The following is a 24,682-nucleotide window of genomic DNA, read 5'->3' on the forward strand; positions in this document are numbered from 1 at the left end:
TTGCATACAACACTCCAGCTAATGCTTCATGTATGTGCGGCCAGGAGTAATTCTCCCTCAATAACTTCAAAGCGATAGGGTGGTGGTGTTTACATAGAGTGCAGAAATCTCATCGTGGAAACTATATCAGTACCATTCATTTTATGAATTGTTGCATAAATTACATTTATCCTTTTCCTCTCATTAAGTTTTCTCATTGCAGTCATACATAGAAAATGGGAAATAAAACAAATCTTTGATTGGTAAGGATTTAAGTTACTGCATTTCCACTGCACCGTAAACAACAATACATTGAGGAAATCGAGCAAAGCTTTTTGAAAATGAAAGACTCTCATTTATATGCTTTATCCAGGTGTTCCCCATAACTTTGGAATATTTCAATGACACAAGTGTGCAGCTAGTGGTCCTTTTCAAAGGACACTCAGTCCTGGAAAATATTTTCCTCAAACAAAGACAATGGTCCTTGCTCACTTAGCAGTGTTGGTTGGATAACTGGATGGAATACCATCAGCAATTCACAGCACGAATTCAATGCTATCACAGGGTCAACATGAAAGCTTTCTTCAATCTTGCCCAGTGATTGACGCGTGGCAACGCTCAAGCTAAACTCACCATCAGACAGCTCTCTCAAATAAATATGTCTGATATTACTTTGTCATTATAAGAACAGAATTCAGAGGATGCTATTACACTTGTTAAAGATCAAAAATGTTGTCGAAATTTTTATTTCTACTGAACCAATAATGAGACTTGACTCCAGTTGCCGTTCAAAGCAGTTTATTTTCTTCCTTGGTACCAAGGAGAGTGAGTGCCGATCTCCGCCAGCACCCGCCTCTGCCAATGTAGAATACAACAATCTCCTTGATGCCATTAACTTCAAAGCAGAGTGTTCCCATGGCATCTTGTGTTTGTTGATTCACCCATTGTAAGTTTAAAGAAAACAGACCCTGAGGTAACAGGAATGCGGTCTAACAGATACTTCAATTATTAATTCTTCCTCTGACCTTCGGCATGCTGCTCGCATAGGGAGTGATGCACAGTTTGATTGAGGCTCGAGCTTCTCAGTCACAAGGCCTCACAGGGATACAAGGGACATCTCTAATTCGGCCTAAAACCTTGGCACAGTGACAATATATCAAAAGGTCCTTCTCTAACTCATGTTAAGACAAAGTGCACATCGTGATAACACAGTCTGAGTAACTACCCCCTGACTTCTGCCAAGCTCATTCAGATCCCACATGCTAACGAATTAAAATTCTTTTTATGTGCCACCAGTTTCTCCCAAGGCTGCCTTTTCTGTCTTGGCCTAAATTCCCATCTACCCTTGCAATGTAATTTTGGTCTTAGCCTAAATGTCGATCTGCCCTTGTGATGCAAATTTTTCCTTCCACAAAAGTTAACATACAAACAGAATCATTATATCTAATATGTGTAAGTGAAATGTTCAAATGTGTGACGATGTGATCGCAATTATATTTCCAAAGGGCACTGCAGAAACCTAGTTATTCATAGAATCACTTCAGTGTTCAATCATACTGCCCACTGGCGACATTCAGAAGAGACATTAAAGCACATTCAGTATAAATTCAGACATGGTACTGGGCCGGGTGGCGTTGAAATACAGCGTTTGGAGAGACTGAAAGGAGATTTTATATGGTGAAGAGAGGAACCAGAAATGAGACACGAGAATCTTTCCCAACTTAAATGACATTGGGAGAGAACATCAGTTTTGGATTTGTCTGGCCAAGATTTAAAGGGCACAGCAGGATTTTTGCGCTGAAGAGCCTATTTCTGCTCATATACCTTTTGTTCTTCAGACACTGAATGCTACCGAACAGAGAGGAAATGTGGAACTGGACTGAATATTATTTCTAATGAGAGCTCTGAGGAAGCAGCAGTGATGTACAAGGCTGTGAAGTGGATTTGAGATGGAGCATTGTATGAAAAGCGATGTGGTATTCGAATGTGTGGGATCCCAAGGAGTCCAGACAGTGAGCAAGAGCCTTGGGTCAGTCAAAGTAGATGCTCAATGTGAGGGGAAAAGCAGAATTGTTCTGATCGTGATATCCAAATGTATCAGTGTTGAGAAGGGCTGAAGAATGAGCTTGTGTGAAATCGAAATTCTTCAGTGAGTAGAACAGTCGGATTTGATGAATTAATGGCTGTGATGTCACTGTGGCTTTAAGAAATCGATATTATCCTGGTTTTTCTTTAAAGAGAATTTTTGAGACAGAAGCACTGAGCTGTCACTGCACAGCCACGGGACTGAACAGTTTGTGAGGCCTTGGATTTTTTTTTTTAAAGTTGGAACAAGAGAACCAGCTGAATGGTTGTGCTCAGACTCTCACAGAAACAGAATTTTTAGTTTCTCAACTTTTACAACTATAGATGTGACTGCTGCTGTTACACAACTCACCGTGCTACTCTCGTTCCTGTTAGTTACAAATAGCACAATATCCCTCTGATCCACTGAGCTTCCCCGTGTCCTGCTATACATCCAAAATGCATCACGACACACCTTTCAGGATTAAATTCCATCTGGCAGGGTTGAACCCATGTGAAGAACTCATCCGTGTTTTCCTGTAGCCTTGCATCTTCCTCATTATTCGCCACTGTTACACCCATTATCCCATGTGCTTTTATCGTCTTTATGATGGAATGCTCCCAATTTGCCGGAATGTTTGCAACAGCCACCAGGACAGAGCAGCTTGCTTGATTGGGTCCACACAAACAAACATTCACTCCCTCAAACACCGCTTCTCAGGTGCTGCAGTTTTTACCATATTCGTTATTCAACGAAAAAAATCACCAAAGAGCCTTCAATAGCAACTTCTGAACTGACAACCACTTCAGTCCAGAAGGACAAGGCCAGCAGCTACATCGGAATATCACCCACTGCATGTTTCCCTTGAACGCACTCACCATGCTGTCGGGAGAATATATTGCCATTCCTTCACTGTAGCTGGGTCAAAATGCTGATATTCATAGAATTATTTTACAGATTTATGAAAAAGCCAAAAGGTCAGATGGAACTTGAACAAGAAATGCATTAAGGACAAAGTACCTAACATCCTGGTAAAGGATGAGGCAATATGTAAGATCTGCACGATTTGGGAGCTGATGAACTCATTGGGTTTCACAGTGATGGCATCGATAACAAATGATTGTTGAGTGAGGAACTTCGGCTCAGAGTTAATGAGCTGGACTCCAACTTTAGAACACTAAGTTCTGCAGTGGAGCCTGCAGTGGGAGGTGGAAGATTAAGTTGCTACTGAGGGACCGAAGTTGCTACTGATGGAGTGAATGAGAATTTTGCTGAACAATCATGAGCAGCTTGGGGCTACATTGTAAAGCAGAACTATAAAAGTCATGATCTATAGACTACTACCTGAGCCAATTGGCACAAAATCAAACAAATGTACGAGATAAAAAGAAAGCTCAAACGGTGATGTTCAAAAATGTTTTGAATTTATGGGGCACTCACACCTGAACTGGGGACGGAGAGAGATGTTGTAATGAGATGGGCTCCAACTGAATTCTACTGGGACCAGATTCCCGACACGGTAGCTCAGTCATTAACACTGCTACCTCACAGTGCCCTGGACACATGTTTGCTTGGTGACTTGGGTGACCATCTGTATGCAGATTGCACATCGTCCCTGTTTCTCTGTGGCTTGCCACCACCCAAGCACTGGTACCAGAGTGGGGCACAGAACAAATCAGGAAATACTGTCAGCTTGTAAGAAAGATACAGCTGTAATCATGGATGATTAATACATTACGTTCGTTTTTCATTTTCATGTGGGAAGTAGACATCACTGGCTGGCCAAAATTTATTGTCCTTTCCGAGTTGTCATTGGGAGCGTGCTAGTGAGCTGCTTTCTTGAACTGCAGCTGCCCATTTGCAATAGGAAGTCCATGCCGTTAGGGAGGAAATTCCAGAACTGAGACAAAACAACAGTGAAGGACCGGCAAAATATTTCCAAGGAAAGATAGAGACTTGGAGGGAAACCTGCAAGGGGTGGTGCTCTCATCTGTGTTTTGTCTTCAATAAGGGCGTGGGCGTGGGTTGTCTATGGTTCTCAGTTGAATTTCTTCACTACATCTTGTAGACAGTTGACTAGGCTGGAAATGAAAGCTGGTGGGTGAGGGAACGGATGTCTCAGGATGTGATGCCAATCAAGCAGGTTACTTCAGATTAGATTTTTGGATGCATATTACTGATTGCAAAACTGTTATCAAGTATTTAGGACAAGTGTTTACAGTGGGTGGCATATTGTTCCATAATTAATTTCGTTTGCAAATTCTGAAATGGCATTTAAATGAATATTGTCCAGAGGCCAGTAATTGCCAATGTCAAACCAGGTCAAGTGACAAGCACAGGAGGCCTCATATGGAGCAGCCCCAAACATATGTAAAATTTGCAGTAAATCTAATAATGTCACAACACAGGATGCTGAACAGGGGAAAATCAACTTGCAATATGCAGACCTGTGTGATTCTGCAACAGTCCATTTATATCCAGTTGGGAATGGTTGCAGCAAATTCAACGGCCAATTTCGGGAAGCACTCACCTCCATCCTCAATGACTACAGCTCCCGTTACACTTTTCAACAGAATGTAAACATACCTCAAAAGCTGAAGCTTTTGCAATACCTTCAACCAGAGGTGCGAAGTGAGTGATCCACCTTCATCTCCACCATGAAATTCCCACTGTCATGACTGCCAGCTATGAGCTAATACTGCACAATCCACATGATATGAAGGAATGACTGTATGCACAGGATGTTGAAATAGTCATGGATTCATGACATGCTAGCGATAATGCTGAAGATCTTTACTCCAAATGTAGACATGCCCCAAAACATGCTGGTTCAGTATATTAACTTCTGAAGCATTCATTGCAGCAAGTATTACTGAGTGTTATGACCCCGGAATATACCATAATTATAGTTGATAAAACTGAGTTATCATGAAACAAATCTCTTAAATAAGACCTTAAGTGCAAGCAAGGTACTGGATTTTCAAGCACAGAAAGTGGATTTGATGCTTGAAGCTGGTAAACTCCTTTGCTGGGTTAGCACAGGGACAGGGCTGAATGATCTGCACTTGTACATTTCTACCATTCTGCAATTCAGCAGAGTCTCATGGAAAACAATGAAATTAGCTCAATTTTGTGTGACAAATACAATTCAGATTCATCTGAGCTGTTGCTATCAATCATACCGAGGACAGGTAGACCACAGGATTAGGTAAAGAGTGAATGTTCCTTCACCATTCCCTCATCAGTCACTTCCAGCACAAATACGCCACAGATTTTGATGTGTCCTGACGCTCTTTTGACATACTTCCCATCAAACACTCAGCACCGGGTTAGAGTAAACCAGCCACTACAAGTTTACCTTGGAAGTGGAGATACACTCCACTGTCCTCATCAAACACTCCGAGGGTGGGACAAAACAGAATGCAGAATTTTAGAAACAGGATCCTCTTTTTAAGTGAAAGTAAATTGAAAGTAATGCTCCATTGATGGTGTTTCCATCAAACACTCTCAGGGCAAGGGCAACACATGTTTTGATATGGGAGAAAGCCCCCTGGACTCTTTTAAACTGAAATTACAGCTGCCTTGACACTATCCCTCAGAACCAATTCTTGGAGAGCTACAATAGTGGGTAAGATACTAACTACAGTTCCCTTTACACTTTTCAGCAGAATGTAAATATCCATCCAAAGTGGCTTCATCAAACACGTCCTTGGATAGGGACAGCATGGATTTACATACAGGGTAATGTTCCCTCTGCCCAAATGCTCCCTCGGGCAACAAACTGACATGTAGCGTGACAATGCTGTAGTTTTGAGAGGGTTTCATTTTGGGAGAGATTGTTGGATGGCTGGTGTGTAGTCAATGAGGACAAAAGCAGATTGTGAGGCCTTGGGGAGTGAGGGGGAGAATGGGATTAGACTGGGTGGGATATTAACGGGAGCGGGCGGTGATGGGGAGAGTGGGATTAGAGTGGGTGGGATATTAAAGGGAGTGGGGTGTGAGGGGGAGAGTGGGATTAGACTGGGTGGGATATTAAATGGAGCGGGGAGTAATTCGGGAGAGTGGGATGAGACTGGGTGGGATATTAAAGGGAGCGGGGAGTGAGGGGCAGAGTGTGATTGGGCTGGGTGTGATATTAAAGGGAGCGGGGAGTGAGGGGTAGAGTGGGATTAGACTGTGTGGGATATTGAAGGGAGCGGAGAGTGAGGGGGAGAGTGGGATTAGACTGGGTGGGGTATTAAAGGGAGCGGGGAGTGAGGGGGAGAGTGGGATTAGACTGTGTGGGATCTTAAAGGGACCGGGGAGTAAGGGGGAGAGTGGGATTAGACTGGGTGGGATATTAAAGGGAGCGGGGAAGTGAGGGGGAGAGTGGGTTTGGACTGGGTGGGATATTCAAGGGAGCGGGGATTGAGGGGGAGAGTGGGATTAGACTGGGTGGGATATTGTTGGGAGCGGAGAGTGGGATTAGACTGGGTGGGATATTAAAGGGAGTGGGGTGTGAGGCGGAGAGTGGGATTAGACTGGGTGGGATATTAACGGGAGTGGGCAGTGAGAGGAGGAGAGTGGGATTTTACAGGGAGGGATATTAAAGGGAGTGGGGATTGAGAGGAGGAGAGTGGGATTTTACTGGGAGGGATATTAAAGGGAGTGGGGAGTGAGGGGGAGCAGGGGATTAGACTGGGTGGGATATTTAAGGGAGTGGGCAGTGAGAGGAGGAGAGTGGGATTTTACAGGGAGGGATATTAAAGGGAGTGGGGAGTGAGAGGACGAGAGTGGGATTTTACTGGGAGGGATATTAAAGGGAGTGGGGAGTGACGGGGAGAGTGGGATGAGACTGGGTGGGATATTTAAGGGAGCGGGGAGTGAGGGGGAGAGTGGGTTTAGACTGGGTGGGATATTAAAGGGAGCAGGGAGTGAGAGTTGGGAGAGATTAGACTGAGTGGGATATTGCAGGGAGTGGGGAGTGAGGGGGAGAGTGGGATTAGACTGGGTGGGATATTAAACGGAGCGGGGAGTGAGGGGGAGAGTGGGATTAGACTGGGTGGGATATTTAAGGGAGCGGGGAGTGAGGGGGGGAGTGGGTTTAGACTGGGTGGGATATTAAAGGGAGCAGGGAGTGAGAGTTGGGAGAGTTAGATTAGACCGAGTGGGATATTACAGGGAGCGGGGAGTGAGGAGTGGAGAGTTGAATTAGACTGGGTCGGATATTGAAGGGTGTGGTGAGCTGGGGTTGGGATTCGATTGGGTGGGAATTTAAAGGGACTTGGGACTGAGAGCGAAGATGGGGATTGGACTGGGTGGGATATTGAAGGCAGCGATGATTGAGGTGGAGTGTGGGATTGGACTGGTAGGGACATTGAAGGGAGTGGGGAGTGAGTGGATTTAGACTAGGTGGGACATTCAGGGGTGCTGGGAGTGAGTGGGATTGGACCAGCTGGGATATTGAATGGAACAGTGAATGTGGACGGAGAGTGGGATTAGATTGGGTGGGATATTTAAGGGAGCGGAGAATGAGAGGGAGAGTGGGATTAGACTGGGTGGGATATTGAAGGGTGCGGGGAGTGACGGGGAGAGTGGGATTGGACTGTTTGGGATATTAAAGGGAGCGGGGGGCGCTGGGGAGAGTTGGATTAGAATGGGTGGGATATTAAAGGGAGCAGGGAGTGAGGGGGAGAGTGGGATTGGACTGGGTGGGATAGGGAAGCGAACCAGAGTGAGGGTGGTTTGGGTTTAGACTGGGTGGGACATAAAAGGGAGAGGGAAGTGAGGAAGAGAGTGGAATTCGATTGCGTGGGATATTGATGGGAGCAGGGAATGAGGGGGGAGAGTGGGATTCGACTGGGTGGGATATTACGGAGAGCGGGGAGTGAGGGGGAGAGTTGGATGAGACTGCGTGGGATATTACAGGAAGTGGGGAGTGAGGGTTGGGAGAGTTGGATCAGACTGAGTGGGATATTACAGGGAGCGGGGAGTGAGGAGTGGTGAGTTGAATAAGACTGGGTCGGATATTGAAGGGTGTGGATAGTTGGGGCGAGTGGGATTCGATTGGGTGGGAATTCAAAGGGACCGGCGAGTGAGGGCGAAGAGTGGGATTGGACTGGGTGGGATTTTGAAGGGAGCTGGGTTTGAGGCGGCGAGTGGGATTAGACTGCGTGGGATCTTAAAGGGAGCGGGGAGTGAGGGGGAGAGTGGGATTAGACTGCGTGGGATATTAATGGGAGTGGGCAGTGAGAGGAGGAGAGTGGGATTTTACTGGGAGGGATATTAAAGGGAGTGGGGAGTGAGGGGGAGAGTGGGATTAGACTGGGTGGAATATTTAAGGCGGCGGGGAGTGAGGGGGAGAGTGGGTTTAGACTGGGTGGGATATTAAAGGGAGCAGGGAGTGAGAGTTGGGAGAGATTAGACTGAGTGGGATATTACATGGAGCGGGGAGTGAGGAGTGGAGAGTTGAAATAGACTGGGTCGGATATTGAAGGGTGTGGATAGTTGTGGGGAGTGGGATTCGATTGGGTGGGAATTTAAAGGGACCGGCGAGTGTGGGCGAAGAGTGGGATTGGACTGCGTGGGATATTGAAGGGAGCTGGGTTTGATGGGGAGAGTAGGATTAGACTGGGTGGGATATTGATGTGTGCGGAGAAGGGGGTTAGGCTGGGTGGGATATTAAAGGGAGTGGGGTGTGAGGGGGAGAGTGGAAGTAGACTGGTTGGGATATTGAAGCGAGCTGGGAGTGTGTGGGATTAGACTGGGTGGAATATTAAAGGGAGCAGAGAGTGGGATTAGAATGGAGGGGATATTAAAGGGAGCGGGGAGTGAGGCGGGGAGTGGCATTAGACCAGGTGGGCTATTGATGGGAGCGGGGAGTGAGGGGGAGAGTGGGATTAGACTGCGTGGGATCTTAAAGGGAGGGGGGAGTAAGGGTGAGAGTGGGATTAGACTGGGTGGGATATTAAAGGGAGCGGGGAAGTGAGGGGGAGAGTGGGTTTGGACTGGGTGGGATATTGAAGGGAGCGGACCTTAAGGGGGAGAGTGGGATTAGGCTGGGTGGGATATTGATGGGAGCGGAGAGTGTGATTAGACTGGGTGGGATATGAAAGAGAGTGGGGAGTGATGGGGAGAGTGAGATTAGACTGCGTTGGATATTACAGGGAGCGGGGAGTGAGGAGTGGTGAGTTGAATAAGATTGGGTCGGATATTGAAGGGTGTGGATAGTTGTGGGGAGTGGGATTCGATTGGGTGGGAATTTAAAGGGACCGGCGAGTGAGGGCGAAGAGTGGGATTGGACTGGGTGGGAAATTGAAGGGAGTGGGGATTGAGGGGGAGAGTGGGATTAGACTGGGTGGGATATTGATGTGGGCGGAGAAGGGGATGAGGCTGGGTGGGATATTAAAGGGAGTGGGGTGTGAGGGGGAGAGTGGAAATAGACTGGGTGGGATATTGAAGCGAGCTGGGAGTGTGTGGGATTAGACTGGGTGGAATATTAAAGGGAGCAGAGAGTGGGATTAGAATGGAGGGGATATTAAAGAGAGCGGGGAGTGAGGGGGGGAGTGGCATTAGACCAGGTGGGCTATTGATGGGAGCGGGAAGTGACGGAGTGGGAGAGTGGGAGTAGACCGGGTAGGATATTGAACGGAGCGGGGAGGGAGACGTGGGGAGAGTGGGAGTAGACCAGGTAGGATATTGAAGGGAGTGGGGAGGGAGATGGGGAGACAGTGGGAGTAGACCGGGTAGGATATTGAAGGGAGCGGGGAGGGAGACGGGGGGAGAGTGGGAGTAGACCGGGTAGGATATTGAAGGGAGCGGGGAGGGAGACGGGGGCAGAGTGGGAGTAGACCGGGTAGGATATTGAAGGGAGGGGGAGGGAGACGTGGGGAGTGTGGGAGTAGACCGGGTAGGATATTGAAGGGAGCGTGGAGGGAGACTGGGGGAGAGTGGGAGTAGACCGGGTAGGATATTGAAGGGAGCGGGGAGGGAGACCGGGGTAGAGTGGGAGTAGACCGGGTAGGATATTGAAGGGAACGGGGAGTGAGACCGGGGTAGAGTGGGAGTAGACCGGGTAGGATATTGATGGGAGCGGGGAGGGAGACGTGGGGAGAGTGGGAGTAGACCGGGTAGGATATTGAAGGGAGCGGGGAGGGAGACCGGGGGAGTGTGGGAGTAGACCGGGTAGGATATTGAAGGGAGCGGGGAGGGAGACGTGGGGAGAGTGGGAGTAGACCGGGTAGGATATTGAAGGGAGCGGGGAGGGAGACGTGGGGAGAGTGGGAGTAGACCGGGTAGGATATTGAAGGGAGCGGGAAGGGAGATGGGGAGACAGTGGGAGTAAACCGGGTAGGATATTGAAGGGAGCGGGGTGGGAGACGTGGGGAGAGTGGGAGTAGACCGGGTAGGATATTGAAGGGAGTGGGGAGGGAGACGTGGGGAGAGTGGGAGTCGACCGGGTAGGATATTGAAGGGAGCGGGGAGGGAGACGGTGGTAGACTGGGAGTAGACCGGGTAGGATATTGAAGAGAGTGGGGAGGGAGACGTGGGGAGAGTGGGAGTAGACCGGGTAGGATATTGAAGGGAGCGGGGAGGGAGACGTGGGGAGAGTGGGAATAGACCGGGTAGGATATTGAAGGGAGCGGGGAGGGAGACGGGGGCAGAGTGGGAGTAGACCGGGTAGGATATTGAAGAGAGTGGGGAGGGAGACGGTGGTCGAGTGGGAGTAGACCGGGTAGGATATTGAAGGGAGCGGGGAGGGAGTCGGTGTTGCCGGGGAGAGTGGCCTGTGCTGTCGTCCCCTCCGAGTGTTTACCGAAGTGACCGGTGCTGCACTTGGCCCCGTTTTGGTGAACCGAGGGTCGGATGGACCATCCTGATGCCCAACAGAATGTAGCAGTCGGGCAGCGCCAGTGCGGTGGGTTCGTTGAGTGGGAGGGTCATGCCCAAATGGGTTCTCATTCCGGAATCTTCTCTTTCCTTCCGCATGCAGTCGGGACATATCCCTGGGCCCCGAGAGGGTTCGTGGAAGGACTCCGAAACCGGGCGGCCCCTGGTCGAGGGGACCACTTGCCTACTTGATGTAATCCGCTGATCAAGGAGCCCTGAGAGACACCCCGCCCATCCTTCCCGTCCCCTCCCCACTCACCGCCCTCTCACACCCACCACCTAAACCCACTGTGGGGTTCTTTTTAAGTGTGTGTGTGTGTGTCTGTGTGTGTGTGTGTGTGTGTGTGTGTGTGTGTGTCTGTGTATGTGCGTGTGTCTGTGTGTGTGTGTGTGTGTGTGTGTGTCTGTGTGTGTGTGTGTGTGTCTGTGTGTGTGTGTGTGTTTGTGTGTGTGTCTGTGTCTGTGTGTGTGTGTATGTCTGCATATATGTGTGTGTGTCTGTGTGTGTCTGTGTGTGTCTGTGTGTGTGTGTCTGTGTGTGTGTGTGTCTCTGTGTGTGTGTGTCTGTGTGTGTCTGTGTATGTGTGTCTGTGTGTGTGTGTGTGTCTGTGTGTGTGTGTGTGTCTGTGTATGTGTGTGTGTCTGTTTGTGTGTGTGTGTGTCTGTCTGTGTCTGTGTCAGTGTGACTGTGTGTGTGTGTGTGTGTCTGTGTGTCTGTGTGTGTGTGTGTGTGTGTGTGTGTCTGTGTGTGTGGGGGGGGGTGGTTTCATTCGTCCTGGGCGAGTGGGCTGTGGGGGCGGTGGTTGGGCCGATGTTGAGTCGCTGGGTGCAGACAACGTGGCGCGCCGAGGCGAGCGGAGTCGGGGCTGGGGGGTTCCGCGGGCGCGTCCTGCCCTGTTTGAAGAGGCCGTGGGTTCATGCCGTGCTGCTCTACCTCCTCACCTTCGGCGTCGTGCTGCCCCTGCTGTGCCAGGGACTGCGGCAGTCCCGGTATTTCACCCGCGCTGCCCACCTCCGGCGCCTGACGGAGGAGGCGCTGGAGCGCAGCCGGGCGAGGGGCGAGGAGGCGGAGCGCTACGTGCGGGAGGCGGACCCGGGTCACCCGGCCCCGCGGGGACACCGTCGCGTTCGTTGCGGTGGTGACGCTGTCCCGGAAACAGGCCGCCGCCTACCGCTACTATCTGCCGAAGGGCCTCGGTGATGCTGAGCTGGGCCGTTCTGGCCCTCTACACCATGCTGGTGGTCGAGCTGGCCGGGCGCCACTACCTGCTGGAGTGGCGCCGCCTCAGCCCTCAGCTCTACTCCCTGATGCCCGCCACCGAGTGCTGCACTCCCGCCATGCTCTTCTCGGCGCCGGCTGCCCGCCGGGTGCTGGCGTACCTCGGCAGCGTTCGGTGCAGGGCGGGCTACGCCAAGGACACGGCGCTCTACGCCCTGCTGCGGGAACACGGCGAGACTGCCTATGCCCTGGAGCCCAACCTGGTCACCCACATCGGGCTCTACTCCACCCTCCGAGGCCCCGTCGCTCAACCCAGCCTCTGAATGGGACACACCTCCCACAACCCACTCAGTCTTCCTCCACCTGCCCCCACCCACTGACGCCACGGTTCAGACCCCCCACCCCCACCATTTTTCACCCCTGGGGTTCTGTCAAAGGGGGAGCTGGGAGAAAGAAAATAGTTCTGGGACTATCCACTATTTAGCCCCCAAGCAGACCCTGTCCCTGGGAGGGCTTGATGGGAGACAGTGTAGAGGAAGCTTCACTCCTGTATCTAACCCTGTGCTGTCCCTGGCCTGGGAGTGTTTGATGTGGGTAGGGGACAGTGTAGTGGAAGCTTTACTCTGTATCCAACCTCGTGCTGTGCCTGTCCTGAGAGCCTTTGATAGGGGACATTGTAGAGTGAGCTTTACTCTGTATCTAACCCTGTACTGAGTCTTTGATAGGGGGCATTGTCGAGGGAGCTTTACTATGTCTCTAACCCTGTGCTGTCCCTGTCCGTGCGAGGGTTTGATGGGGTGGGTGGGGGCAGTGTAGAGGGAGCTTTACTCTGTAGCTAACCCTGTGCTGTCCCTGTCCGTGGGAGGGTTTGATGGGGCGGGTGGGGACAGTGTAGAGGGAGCTGTACTCTGTATCTAACCCTGTGCTGTCCCTGTCCGTGGGAGGGTTTGATGGGGGGGACAGTGCAGAGGGAGCTTTAGTCTGTATCTAACCCGATGCTGTCCCTGTCCGTGGGAGGGTTTGATGGGGGGCGACAGTGTAGAGGGAGCTTTAGTCTGTATCTAACCCTGTGCTGTCCCTGTCCGTGGGTGGGTTTGATGGGGCGGGTGGGGACAGTGTAGAGGGAGCTGTACTCTGTATGTAACCCTGTACTGAGTCTTTGATCGGGGACATTGTAGAGGGAGTTTTACTCTGTCTCTAACCCTGTGCTGTCCCTGTCCGCGGGAGGGTTTGATGGGGCGTGTGGGGACAATGCAGAGGGAGCTTTACTCTGCATCTAACCCTGTGCTGTCCCTGTCCGTGGGAGGGTTTGATGGGGGGACAGTGTAGAGGGAGCTTTACTCTGTGTTGACAGAAATAATCAGGACAAAAACTGCCTCAGAATATGCTTCACAAATGGAAAAATCTGAGATTGACTTCCACCTTTAAACACGGTGCAGTGATTTGCAGTTAAATGCAGGGTTTTGTGTGGAGCTTTGAGAGATTTGGAAGTTTAAATCTTGTATGAATCGTGATTTCAATTTTGCAAGAAGCCAGACATTCTGCTCAGTTTGAATTTGGAGAATTGTGCAGACTCCCCTTTGGAGCTGAGCAGTGGCTGGGATTTTAATTTTTGTCCTCCAGTTATGTTTTTAAGTGTGCAAACTGTGTGCAGTGTTTCCAGTGTCTGGAGCATTTAGTTATATTTGCCTTAATTATTTAAAAGATTTGCAAAAAGCCTTGGATAATAAAAGGAGAGATTGTGAAAGGACTGGGTCGCCTCTTGTCCTTCACCTCTTTGGTACAGGAAGACCAGAGCCCGTTGGAGGACCGGAAGATGATCTGGAGGAGCAACCAGACACAACAAAGAGCAGGCAGCCAAAGACAAGAGGCGCCCCGGGATGTGTAGACACGAACAGAGCGCATGGGGGCCACAGTGACCTCTGCAGTTCAGGAGGAGGAGTGCAACAAAAACCAAAGCTGCTGGAAAAACTCAGCAGGTCTGGCAGCATCTGTGGAGGAACAAAACAGAGTTAACTTTTTGGGCCCGGTGACCGGTCCCCAGAAGCTTTTGTTTTATCTGTGGGAGCCGGTGGGTTTGTAGTGGATATTAGTGGCCGCACTATCCCCAGAAATGGAAACAGAGATGTCAAGCGAAGAGTTAGAGATAGACCAGGTGAAGGTGAGGACGGGCTGGAAATTGGAGGCGAAATTGATGAAGTTTTCCAACTCCGGGCGAGAGAGGGAAGCAGCACCGACGATATCATTGACTCGGAGAAGGAGTTGTGGGTGGGGGCCGGGATAGGACTGGAACAGGGGATGCTCCATGTATCCCACGAAGAGACAGGCAGAACTAGGGCCCGTGCGGGTACCAATGGCAACCCCTCTTAGCTGAAGAAAATGAGAGGAGTTGAAAGAGAAGTTGTTGAGGGTGACGAGAAGCTCGGCCAAGCGGAGGAGGGTGGTGATGTATGTGGATGGTTCAGGTCTTTGCTCCAGGAAGAAGCGGAGAGCCCTAAGACCCTCCTGGTGGGGAATGGATGTGTAAAGGGATTGCATGTCCATGGTAAAGAGGAGGTGGCTGGAGCCGGTAAACTAGAAGCTTTGAAACCGGTGTAAGGCGTCGGATGAATCTTGGATGTATGTGGGTAGGGATTGGACTGGGGTGGGGTGGGGGTGCAGAGAAGATTGAGTGAAGGTAGGAAGAGATGAGTTCGGTGGGGCAGGAGCAGGCTGAAACAATGGGTCTACCTGGACAGTCCTGTTTGTGGATTTTTGGCAGGAGGTAGAAACGAGCGGTGCGGGGTTGGGCTGTTAGCTTGGAAGCGGATGGGGGGAGGTCACCGGATGAAATGAGATCCATCACCGTAATGGATACAATGGCCTGATGTGCCATGGTGGGGTCATGGTCCAGGGGAAGGTAGGAGGAGGTATCTGAGAGCTGACGCTCAGCCTGTGCAAGGTAGAGGTCAGTACGCCAGACTACCACAGCACCACCCTTATCGGCAGGCTTGGTGACAAAGTCAGGGTTCGATCTGAGTGCACGGAGTTCAGTCAGTTCAGAGGGAGATAGATTGGACTTGTTGAGAGGGGCAGTGAAATGGAGGTGACTGATGTCATGTTGACAGTTCTCAATGAAAAGATCGAACGCAGGAAAAGGCCAGAGGGAGGGGTCCAGGTGGAGGGAGAGTGTTGGAGCTGGGCATAGGGGTCTGTGAGATGGGAAGAGGACTCTTGTCCAAAGAAATGAGCATGGAGGCAAAGACGTTGGAAGAAGAGTTTGACATCATGTTTCTTGTTAGGATGACGAATGAGCTGGAGGATGAGGTGGAACTGCGGAGTGGTGCAGCCCTGAGCCAGTGTGTTACGACGCTGTTGGGGAGAGAGGGGGTGAGAGTGTTGCACTGAGGGTGGATCTCAGGATGTGGCGAGATCAGCTGTCCGTGAAAAGTGGAGATATGTGATCCTGTGAGGATTCAAAACATGAGGGATGAAACTTCAGTTGGAATCCACGTGGGGTGAACCTGAGCCAGAGGCAGTCACTGAGGAATGTGATATGGCTGTGGAAATGAGTTTTAGGAAATACCTGGTCAAATACCAGGAGTGAGAGTGAAATTAACGTCATTGGGCAAGAAGGGAGATTGGAACAGAAATCCCCTTGGAGGGAGGAGCAAACTTTCTTCGAGGTGGGCATGCCAGGAAGAGATGCGGCAGTGAGTTAAATACTAAATAAAAACTGAAAGAACTGCGGATGCTGTAAATCAGGAGCAAAAACAGAAAATGCTGTAAAAGCTCAGCAGGTCTGGCAGCATCTGTGAAGGAAAAAAACAGTTAATGTTTCAGGTCTGGTGTCAGGGTCCAGAACTATGTTCTGAGGAAGGGTCACCGGACCCAAAACGTTAACTCTGTTTTTTCCTTCACAGATGGTGCCAGACCTTCTGGGCTTTTACAGCAACTTCTGTTTTTGTTCCTGATTTACAGCATCTGCAGTTCTTTTGGTTTCTATTTAGGAGGAGGAGGAGTGGATTTTTTTTCTCAGAGAGGGAATTTGATGAAAGCACAAATTTCCCACCTCTCCATCGCATGCACTGGCTTTGGATTCATCTCCTTGAAGAAACACATAAAGTCAGATTTGTGTTTTTTTACAAAAAGAGAATGGTACAAGTTGTGTTTTGAGTTGAGATAACGCAGTGTGGAGCTGGAGGGACACAGCAGGACAGACAGCATCAGAGGAGCAGGAAATGTTGATGTTTTGGGTTGGGACCCTTCAGAAAATGGGTACCCACCGAAAATGTCAGCTTTCCTGCTCCTCTGATGCTGCCTGCCCTGCTGTGTTCCTCCAGCATCAGCAGTTCTTACTATCCCTTTTGTATTTGAATTGAATTTGTTTTTAATTTTTAAGACACTCAGATTGGGCCCCATCACGAGCCTCTCATCCTCCTGCCCAGTCGCTGATGTCTCAATCTCTTCAAAAATCTTAAAGAAGAACTTGACTGAGTTTTTTTTTGAAGAGGCAGAAAAGAGTATTGATGCAGGCAGAATGATAGACATTGTCTGTAAGGATTTCAGCAAAGTGTTTGACAAGGTTCCCATTGTAGACTGGTTAGTAAGGTTCGAATACAGGGGATCCGGGGGAGCTCGCCGATTGGATACAAAATTCAGAAGGTGGTGATGGAGTTTTTTGGACTGGAGGTCTGCGACCAGCAGTGTGCCGCAAAGATCATTGCTGGTTCCACTGCTTTTCATCATTTATATAAACGATTTTGAGATGAATAGAAGAGGTACAGTTAGTAACTTTGCAGACGATATCAAAAATATGAGGTGCAGTGGGCAGGGAGGAAGATTACCTCAGAGTTCAACATGACCTTGATCAGACGGGTGGCAGATGGAGTTTAATTTGGATAAATGTGAGGTGCTGCATTTTGGAAAGGTAAATCAGGGCAGGACTTAGACGCTTAACGGTAAGGGCCTGGGAAGTGTTGCTGAACAAAGAAACCTTGGAGTGCAGATTCATAGTTCCATGAAATTGGAGTTGCAAGTCGACATGGGGGTGAAGAAGGAGTTTGACATGCCTGCCTTCATTGGTCATAACACATTGAGCTGAGGAGTTGGGAGGTTATTTTGCAGCTGTACAGGACATTGGTGAGGCCACTTTTGGAATACTGTGTACAGTTCTGGTTGCCCTCCGCGAGGAAAGCTGTTATGGGAATGTTGCTGTGGAGAGGCTGAATAGACTGGGGCATTTTTCCCTGGAATGTCGGTGGCTGAGCGGTGACCTTACAGAGGGTTATAACATCGTGGGGGCTATTGATATGGTGAATAGTCAATGTTCCTTTTTCCCTGGGGTGGGGTAGTCCAAAACTAGAGGGGCATCGGTTTAAGCTGAGGGGGGAAAGACTTGAAAAGGACCTCGGGGGCAACTTTTTCACACAGAGGGTGGTGCGTGTATGGAATGAGCTGCTAGAGGAAGCGGTGGAGGCCGGTACAATTAGAATATTTAAAAGGCATCTGGACGGATGCATACTCGGAGATAGTAAGAACTGCAGATGCTGGGGTCGGAGATAACATGGTACGTAGACAGGAAGGGCTTGGGGGGTATAGGTCAGGTTGGAATGTCTGATCAGCGCAGACTATTTGTAGTGAAGCTCCTGCTTTGCCACTCCACGACTCTATTGACACTATCATGTAGGAGCAAGAGGAGGCCATTCAGCCCTTTGAGCCTGCTCTGCTGCTCAATCCGATCGTGGCTGATCTCATATGGGCCTCAACTCCATTCTCCTGCCTGTAACCCTCACAGTAAACAAAATCCTGTGTTCTCTCCTCAAATTGACTGCCCGCTGAGGAAGTGAGTTCAACAGACTGCTTCTCTCAGATGGTTACCAATTTCTGATACGGAGGGTGGGGATCTCTCCCTCTGAATGTGTCAAGCCGAGAAGTTCAGACTAACTGACCCACCGAAAGGAAGAGACGGAATTGAGGATTGGGATAGTCGGTGCTTTTTTTTGTTAGTTTTTGGGGTTGAAACTTGGAACAAATGGAAGAGTGCATAGAGGGTCAGGGCTCAGGCATCAACAATTTGCAATCTTTGTACTTGGCTGAAGGGACTGACTGCCTTGTAGCCAGACGGCTCTGACGAGAACAAAATGCGGGAGAAGGTGGTGTGTGGGGGATTGAACGGTATCTCCAAAGATGTGGAACGAAACGGGGAAAAAACCCCAACGAATTGCAGATGCTGCAAGTCAGAAACGAGAACAGAAATTGCTGGAAAAACTCTGCAGGTCTGGCAGCATCTGGGGAGGGAAAGCAGAGTTAAAACCCTCGGGCCCAGTGACCCTTCTTCAGAGCTGATTGTAGCTGGGACAAAGGTTGTGCTGGAGAAAGGTTGGAGAAACCAATAAACTAAATGATCGGCGGAGATAGAGCCCAGATGGAGAGAGAGAGAGAGAGAGAGAGAGTTGGGCAGATGAAGGAATGGGTAAAGGTCAGCCTGGGAACGTGAGTAGCTGCTAATGAGGACCATTAGTGGCTTATAATGGGTTGTTTCTGGTCACAGTTCTTGTGATGACAGGGCCTCGTGTGTGGGGATTAGACGAAGGCGCTTCGGCCTTAAAACTCATTGAACTCAGCACTGAATGCAGAAAGCTGCAGAGTGTCCAATTGGGAAGTGACATGCCGCTCTTCCAGTGTGCGCTGAGCTTGGCTGGAACACAGCCGCAAGCCAGAGGCACAGATATTGACCGGAGAAGACAGCAGTGTTTTCAAGTGGCAGGCAATTGGAAGCTCAGGGTCTTTTTAGCGGACCGGACATAGTACCAGTTTTCTGCAAAGTGATTGCCCAGGGTGTACTCAATCTCCACAGTGTGGAGGAGACCACACAGTGAGCGGCAAATGCAGTAGGCTAGATTGAGGGCAGTGCAGGTAAAGTGCTGTAGGAAGGCCTGTTTGGGCGTCTGGATGTCTCCTCTGAACTGCTGGCTCCTCACCTTAAACAAATGCTGTTTGAAGTGTCTAGGCCTGATACGTCAGCTTTTGTGCTCCTGAGATGCAGCTTGGCCTGCTGTGTTCATCCGGCTCCACACTTTGTTATCTTGGTCTTAGGTATGTCTGTCGTGGGCAAGAAATTCTCACAATCTACTCTGTACCTGTCGTGACTTTGCGTACTTCAATCAGTTCCTCCACAATTAGCCGTGTCTGCTGCAAGAAAAACAGCTGCATCCTACTTGACCCATCCTAACTAAGACGTTTCATCCCAAGCAGCATGCTGGCGAACCCACTCTGTACCGTCTCTGGTGAAATCATGACCTCCTGATAATCTGGCGACCAGAATGGCACACAGTAGGGGATTGCTCGGGAGGCACGGTGTCTCAGTGGTGAGCACTGCAACCTCACAGCGCCAGGGACCCGGGTTTGATTGCAGCTTCGGACGACTGTCTGTGTGGGTTTCCTCTGGGTGCTCCGGTTTCCTCCCACAGCCCGAAGATGTGCAGGCTAGGTGGATCGGCCAGGCTAAATTTCCCGTAGTGTTCAGGGGTGTGTGGGTTATAGGGGGACGGGGTCTGGGTGGGATGCTCAAAGGGGCGGTGTGGACTTGTTGGGCCGAAGGGCCTGTGTCCACACTGTAGGGAGTCTAATCTAATCTCATCTAAACTAGGCAACGAGTGATTGTTTTTTTCCATACAAATGTGCTCTTTCAATTCCCCTTCAATCCCTGCACATCCAGCCAGTGTACTGGTTCTCAGCTTTTGGAACGCCTTCATTAGGGGCTGGAATGTTAGCACCATATAAGGGTAAACACTGTGGTAGGACGGGTCGGGTTTGGGGTAAGGGAAGTATGTGTATGGTTAGGTCTCTTTATGTGAGGAGAGATATATTCTTGCAGTGGAATTGGTGTCAGGGAAGATGCATTTGGCTGATCCCCAGGAGAAAGCCGCTGTTGTTTAAGGAAAGATTAGGCTTAAATTCAGTTTGGGAAGAGGATCTTATTTGAATATATTAGGTTCTGAGTGAGAAGGACAATGTGGATGCTGAATAGATGCTTTCGCTCACAGGGGAATGACAATGTTTTGTGAGGTGGGGGGGCAGTGAGATGGGGACGTTTAAGACCGAGGTGCGGAGAAATTGCGACTCCTGGAGGTCGTTAGTCTTTGGTTTAAGTCTCCCGAAGAGGATACATAGGCTCCGGAGGCAATAAGGAGCACAGATGCTGGGAGGTGTGAGGCTGGAAAAGCACAGCAGGTCAGACAGCATCAGAGGAGCAGGAAAGTCAACGTTTTGGCCTGAAATGAGGATTTATAGGTTTCCCTCAGCATGAGGATTAAGGTTATATGGGCTGCAGTCAACACGAGGAAGTTGCTATGAGTACTTAGGTTATATAGTCCTCCCTCGGTATGGGGCAATTAATACAGGTATATAGGCCTCACTCAGCATTGGGCAATTACTATAGGTATATAGGCCTCACTCAGTTTGGGGCAATTACTACAGGTATATAGGCCTCACTCAGCATTGGGCAATTACTATAGGTATGTAGTCCTCACTCAGTTTGGGGCAATTAATACAGGTATATAGGCCCCTCTCAACATGGGGCAATTACTATAGGTATACAGGCCTCACTCAGCATGGGGCAATTACTACAGGTATATAGGCCTCACTCAGCATGGGGCAATTACTACAGGTGTGTAGGCCTCACTCAGCATGGGGCAATTAATACAGGTATATAGGCCTCACTCAGTTTGGGGCAATTACTATAGGTATGTAGGCCTCACTCAGCATGGGGTAATTACTATAGGTATATAGGCCTCACTCAGCATGGGGCAATTAATACAATTATATAGGCCTCACTCAGCATGGGGCAATTACTCTAGGTATATATGCCTCACTCGGCATGGGGCAATTACTACAGGTATATAGGCCTCACTCAGCATGGGGCAATTAATACAGGTATGTAGGCCCCTCTGAACATGGGGCAATTACTATAGGTATATAGGCCTCACTCAGCATGGGGCAATTACTACAGGTGTATAGGCCACACTCAGCATGGGGCAATTAATACAGGTATGTAGGCCCCTCTGAACATGGGGCAATTACTATAGGTATATAGGCCTCACTCAGTTTGGGGCAATTATTATAGGTATATAGGCCTCACTCAGCATGGGGCAATTACTACAGGTATATAGGCCTCACTCAGCATGGGGCAATTACTACAGGTATATAGGCCTCACTCCGCATGGGGCAATTACTATAGGGAAATAGGCCTCACTCAGTATGGGCAGTGCTATGGGCATAATTGTTATATCAGTATAGGGCAGTTGTTCTGGATATATAAATTATATAGACCTCGCTCAGTGTTGAGCGGTTGCTATGGATATTTAGCTTTTCTGCACTTCACTGCTATTGGGAGGTTGCAATTGGTGTTTAGATTGTATCGTCCTCCCTCAGTATGAAGCAATTGTTGTGGGTATTTAGGTGAGAAAGGCCTCATTTAGAAGCAGCAGTTGCTGTGGATATTGAGGTTTGAAAGCCCTCACTCAGTAAGGCATGGTTGCTATGTAACCTCACTCAATATTGGGCTGTTGTGATGGGTAGTGGAGGCTCGGTCATTAAGTGTAATCGAGACCAATCTGTGGTTGAGAAAGGAGTTGAGGGGATTTGAGATCAGCCATGAAGAAGGTGTTAAGCCACAATCAGGTGAGTGACGGTGTTATTAAAATGCAGGGCATGTTTGAGGAGATGACTCCAGTCCCTGTTTCTGAGAAAGTTGCATTCTAAGGATCTGATGGAAGGCAGCTTGGTCTCAGAATGTGGGAACAGGACTGGATTGGACAAAGTCCCTGATTGCGCTGGTGTCCCAGCAGGCTGGCCGCACGGATGGATGGGGCAAAGACTTGTGTTTGGGTAGACCTTTACATCCAAGTCAATGGCTCATGTGTTTTCCCCCTGGCCTGTACATATGGCCATTGGGCAAGAACTGAAATCCCTTTCTCAGGTATATGTGTTGAGGCTGTATAGGCCTCTGTCCGTAGGGCAGTTGCCTTGGGAAATGTGGCTTTGTTGACTTCATAATGGAGATGATTGTCATGGGTTTAATTAGGTCTCACTTTGTATGGTGTGCTTGTCATGGTTAGTTAGGCTTTATCAGCCTCTGCATGCGGACAGTTGTCACAGGAATTTAGGTTGTATAGGTCTCACTCAGCACGGGGTGGTAACCATAGATAGTTAGGCTTTACAGGCCTCACTCAGTTTGGGACAGTTACCTTTGGAAGTTAGGCTTTTGTTTATGACAATTGTTGTGCTTAGTTAGGCATGATTGACCTCAGTCTGTAAGGAAGTCGTTGCCATGGGCGTTTAGGTTTTCTAGGTCTCACTTGTTACGGTGTGGTTACCGGAGGTAGTTAGGCTTTATAGGCTTCACTGTGTGTTGTGTGGTTGACATGGGTAATTAGGCTTTATAGGCATTTAGGTTTTATAGGCCTTACCCAGTATGGGGCAGTTGCCTTGGGTAGTTAGGCTTTAGAGGATTCACTCTGCATGGGGTGGCTGTTGTGGGTAGTTATGTTTTGTAGTCTTTGGTCGGAGGGAAATTGTCATGGCTAGTTAGACTTTTAGGGGTCAATCTGTAAAGGGTGGTTGCCATAGTTATTTAGGTTATATAGGCCTCACTCACTGTGGGGCAGATGCCGTGGGTAGTTGGCCTTTATAGGCCTCATGCTGTAAGGGATGGTTGCCTTGGTTAGTTCGGCTTCTTAGGCCACAATATGAGTATTTTGGCTTTATAGGCCTCACACAGTATCGGGTGGTTGCGATGGTTTCTTAGGCTTTACAGGTCTGCCTCTGTCTGGGTGGTGCCGTGAGTAGTTCAGCTTTACAGGCCTCAGTTTATGGCAGGTTGTCACGGTAATTTTGGCTTTATCGGCCTCATTCTGTGTTGGGTGGTTGCCATGTCATGTTAGGTTTTGTAGGCCTCAGTGCGGCTACTTAGGCTATATATCCCTGACTTTGTGATCAGGTGTTTGCTATTGTTAGTTCAGTTCGATGGGGACAGAAGACAGAGAGTCAAGCATGAAGGAAGAACTGAAGGAAATCCTTGTTAGTCAGGAAATGGCCCTGGAGAGATTGATAGGATTAAAATCGGAAAAGCCCCTAGTTCCTGATGTCCCGCAACCTGGTGTATTTAAGGAAGTGGCCATAGAAATAGTGGACATATTGGTTATTTTGTTCCAGCATTCTATAGACTCTGGAAGAGTTCCACTGGACTGGAGGGGATCTAATGTAACCCATTTCTTTATTAAAAAAGAAGGAAGGGAAAAAAACAGAAATGTAGACTAGTTAACCTGACATTGGTGGTGGGTGAAAATGCTGGAGTCAATTATTGAGGATGCAATAACCGAGCATTTTCAGAACAGTTGAGAATCGGTCCAAGTCAGCATGGATTCAGGAGAGGTCAGTCGTACTTGACAAATCTTCGGGAATATTTTTGAAGGATGTGACCAGTGGAAGGTACAAGGGAGAACCAGTGATGTTGTGTAGGTTTTTTGACAAGGTTCCGCGCAAAGTGAGGAAAATTACAGCTCACGTTATCGGAGGTAACGTATTGATAGGTTGGCAGACAGGAAGCAGAGAGTTGGAATAAATGAGCCCTTTTCGGGGTGACAGGCAATGACAAGTGGGGTGCCGTAGATTTTGGCACTGGGATCCCAGCTCTTCATGATATACTTTCATGACTTGGACAAAGGAATTAAACGCAATACCTCCAAACTTGCAGATGACGCTAAGCTGGGTGTCAGTGTGTGCTGTGAGGAGGATGCTCCGAGGCTGCAGGGTGATTTGGACAGACTGGCTGAGTGGGCACATACTTGGCAAATACAGTGTAATGTGGATAAGTGTGAGGTTATCCTGTTTGGTGTCAAAAAACAGGACGGCAGCTTATCAGCTGAATGGCACCAGTTTGGGAAAGGGTAGGGGATAACAAGACCTGGGTGTCATAGTGGAACAACTCCTGAAGGTTGGCGTGCAGGCAGTGAGGAAAGCTAATGGCATGCTGGCCTTCACAGTGAGGGGATTTGAGTATTGGAGGAGGGATGTCATAAGGCAGCTATGCATGGCCTTGGTGAGGGCACATCTTGAGTATTGTGTGAAGTTTTGGTCTCCCAGTCTGAGGAAGGACATTCTTGCTATCAAGGGAGTCTTGTGATGGTTCACCAGATTGCCGGGATGGCAGGTCTGACATATGAAGAATCATTGGATCAACTGGGCTCGGACTCACTAGAATTTAGAAGAATGAGGGGAATGTCATGGAAACATGTAAAATCCTGATGGGACTGCACAGGCTAGAAAGAATGTTCTCAACATTGGGGAAGTCTCGAATGAGGGGAATGTCATGGAAACATGTAAAATCCTGATGGGACTGCACAGGCTAGAAAGAATGTTCTCAACATTGGGGAAGTCTAGAACGAGGGGAATGTCATGGAAACATGTAAAATCCTGATTGGACTGCAGAGGCTAGAAAGAATGTTCTCAACATTGGGGAAGTCTAGAACGAGGGGAATGTCATGGAAACATGTAAAATCCTGATGGGA

General features: G+C 49.1%; 1 protein-coding gene across 1 annotated transcript; it reads left to right on the forward strand.

The window, feature by feature from the left end:
- The first annotated feature begins 11,723 nt into the window (after positions 1-11,723).
- Positions 11,724-14,019, forward strand: LOC132206703 (uncharacterized). Its single transcript, XM_059641406.1, has 3 exons — positions 11,724-11,902; positions 12,073-12,433; positions 13,918-14,019. Exons 1-3 carry the CDS (start codon positions 11,724-11,726, stop codon positions 14,017-14,019), a joined length of 642 nt encoding a protein of 213 aa, XP_059497389.1.
- The last annotated feature ends 10,663 nt before the right edge of the window (positions 14,020-24,682 follow it).

This window comes from Stegostoma tigrinum, chromosome 41 (genome assembly GCF_030684315.1).
Source record: "Stegostoma tigrinum isolate sSteTig4 chromosome 41, sSteTig4.hap1, whole genome shotgun sequence".
In the NCBI taxonomy this organism is placed as follows: Eukaryota; Metazoa; Chordata; class Chondrichthyes; order Orectolobiformes; family Stegostomatidae; genus Stegostoma; species Stegostoma tigrinum.

Bases quoted from the DNA above. Each gene is read 5' to 3' on its own strand.
- LOC132206703 (XM_059641406.1), top strand. From the start codon at position 11,724: ATGTTGAGTCGCTGGGTGCAGACAACGTGGCGCGCCGAGGCGAGCGGA. The intron at 11,903-12,072 runs GTATTTCACCCG...TCCCGGAAACAG, and splicing joins CAGGGACTGCGGCAGTCCCG to GCCGCCGCCTACCGCTACTA. The intron at 12,434-13,917 runs GTCGCTCAACCC...TCTTTGGTACAG, and splicing joins ACTCCACCCTCCGAGGCCCC to GAAGACCAGAGCCCGTTGGA.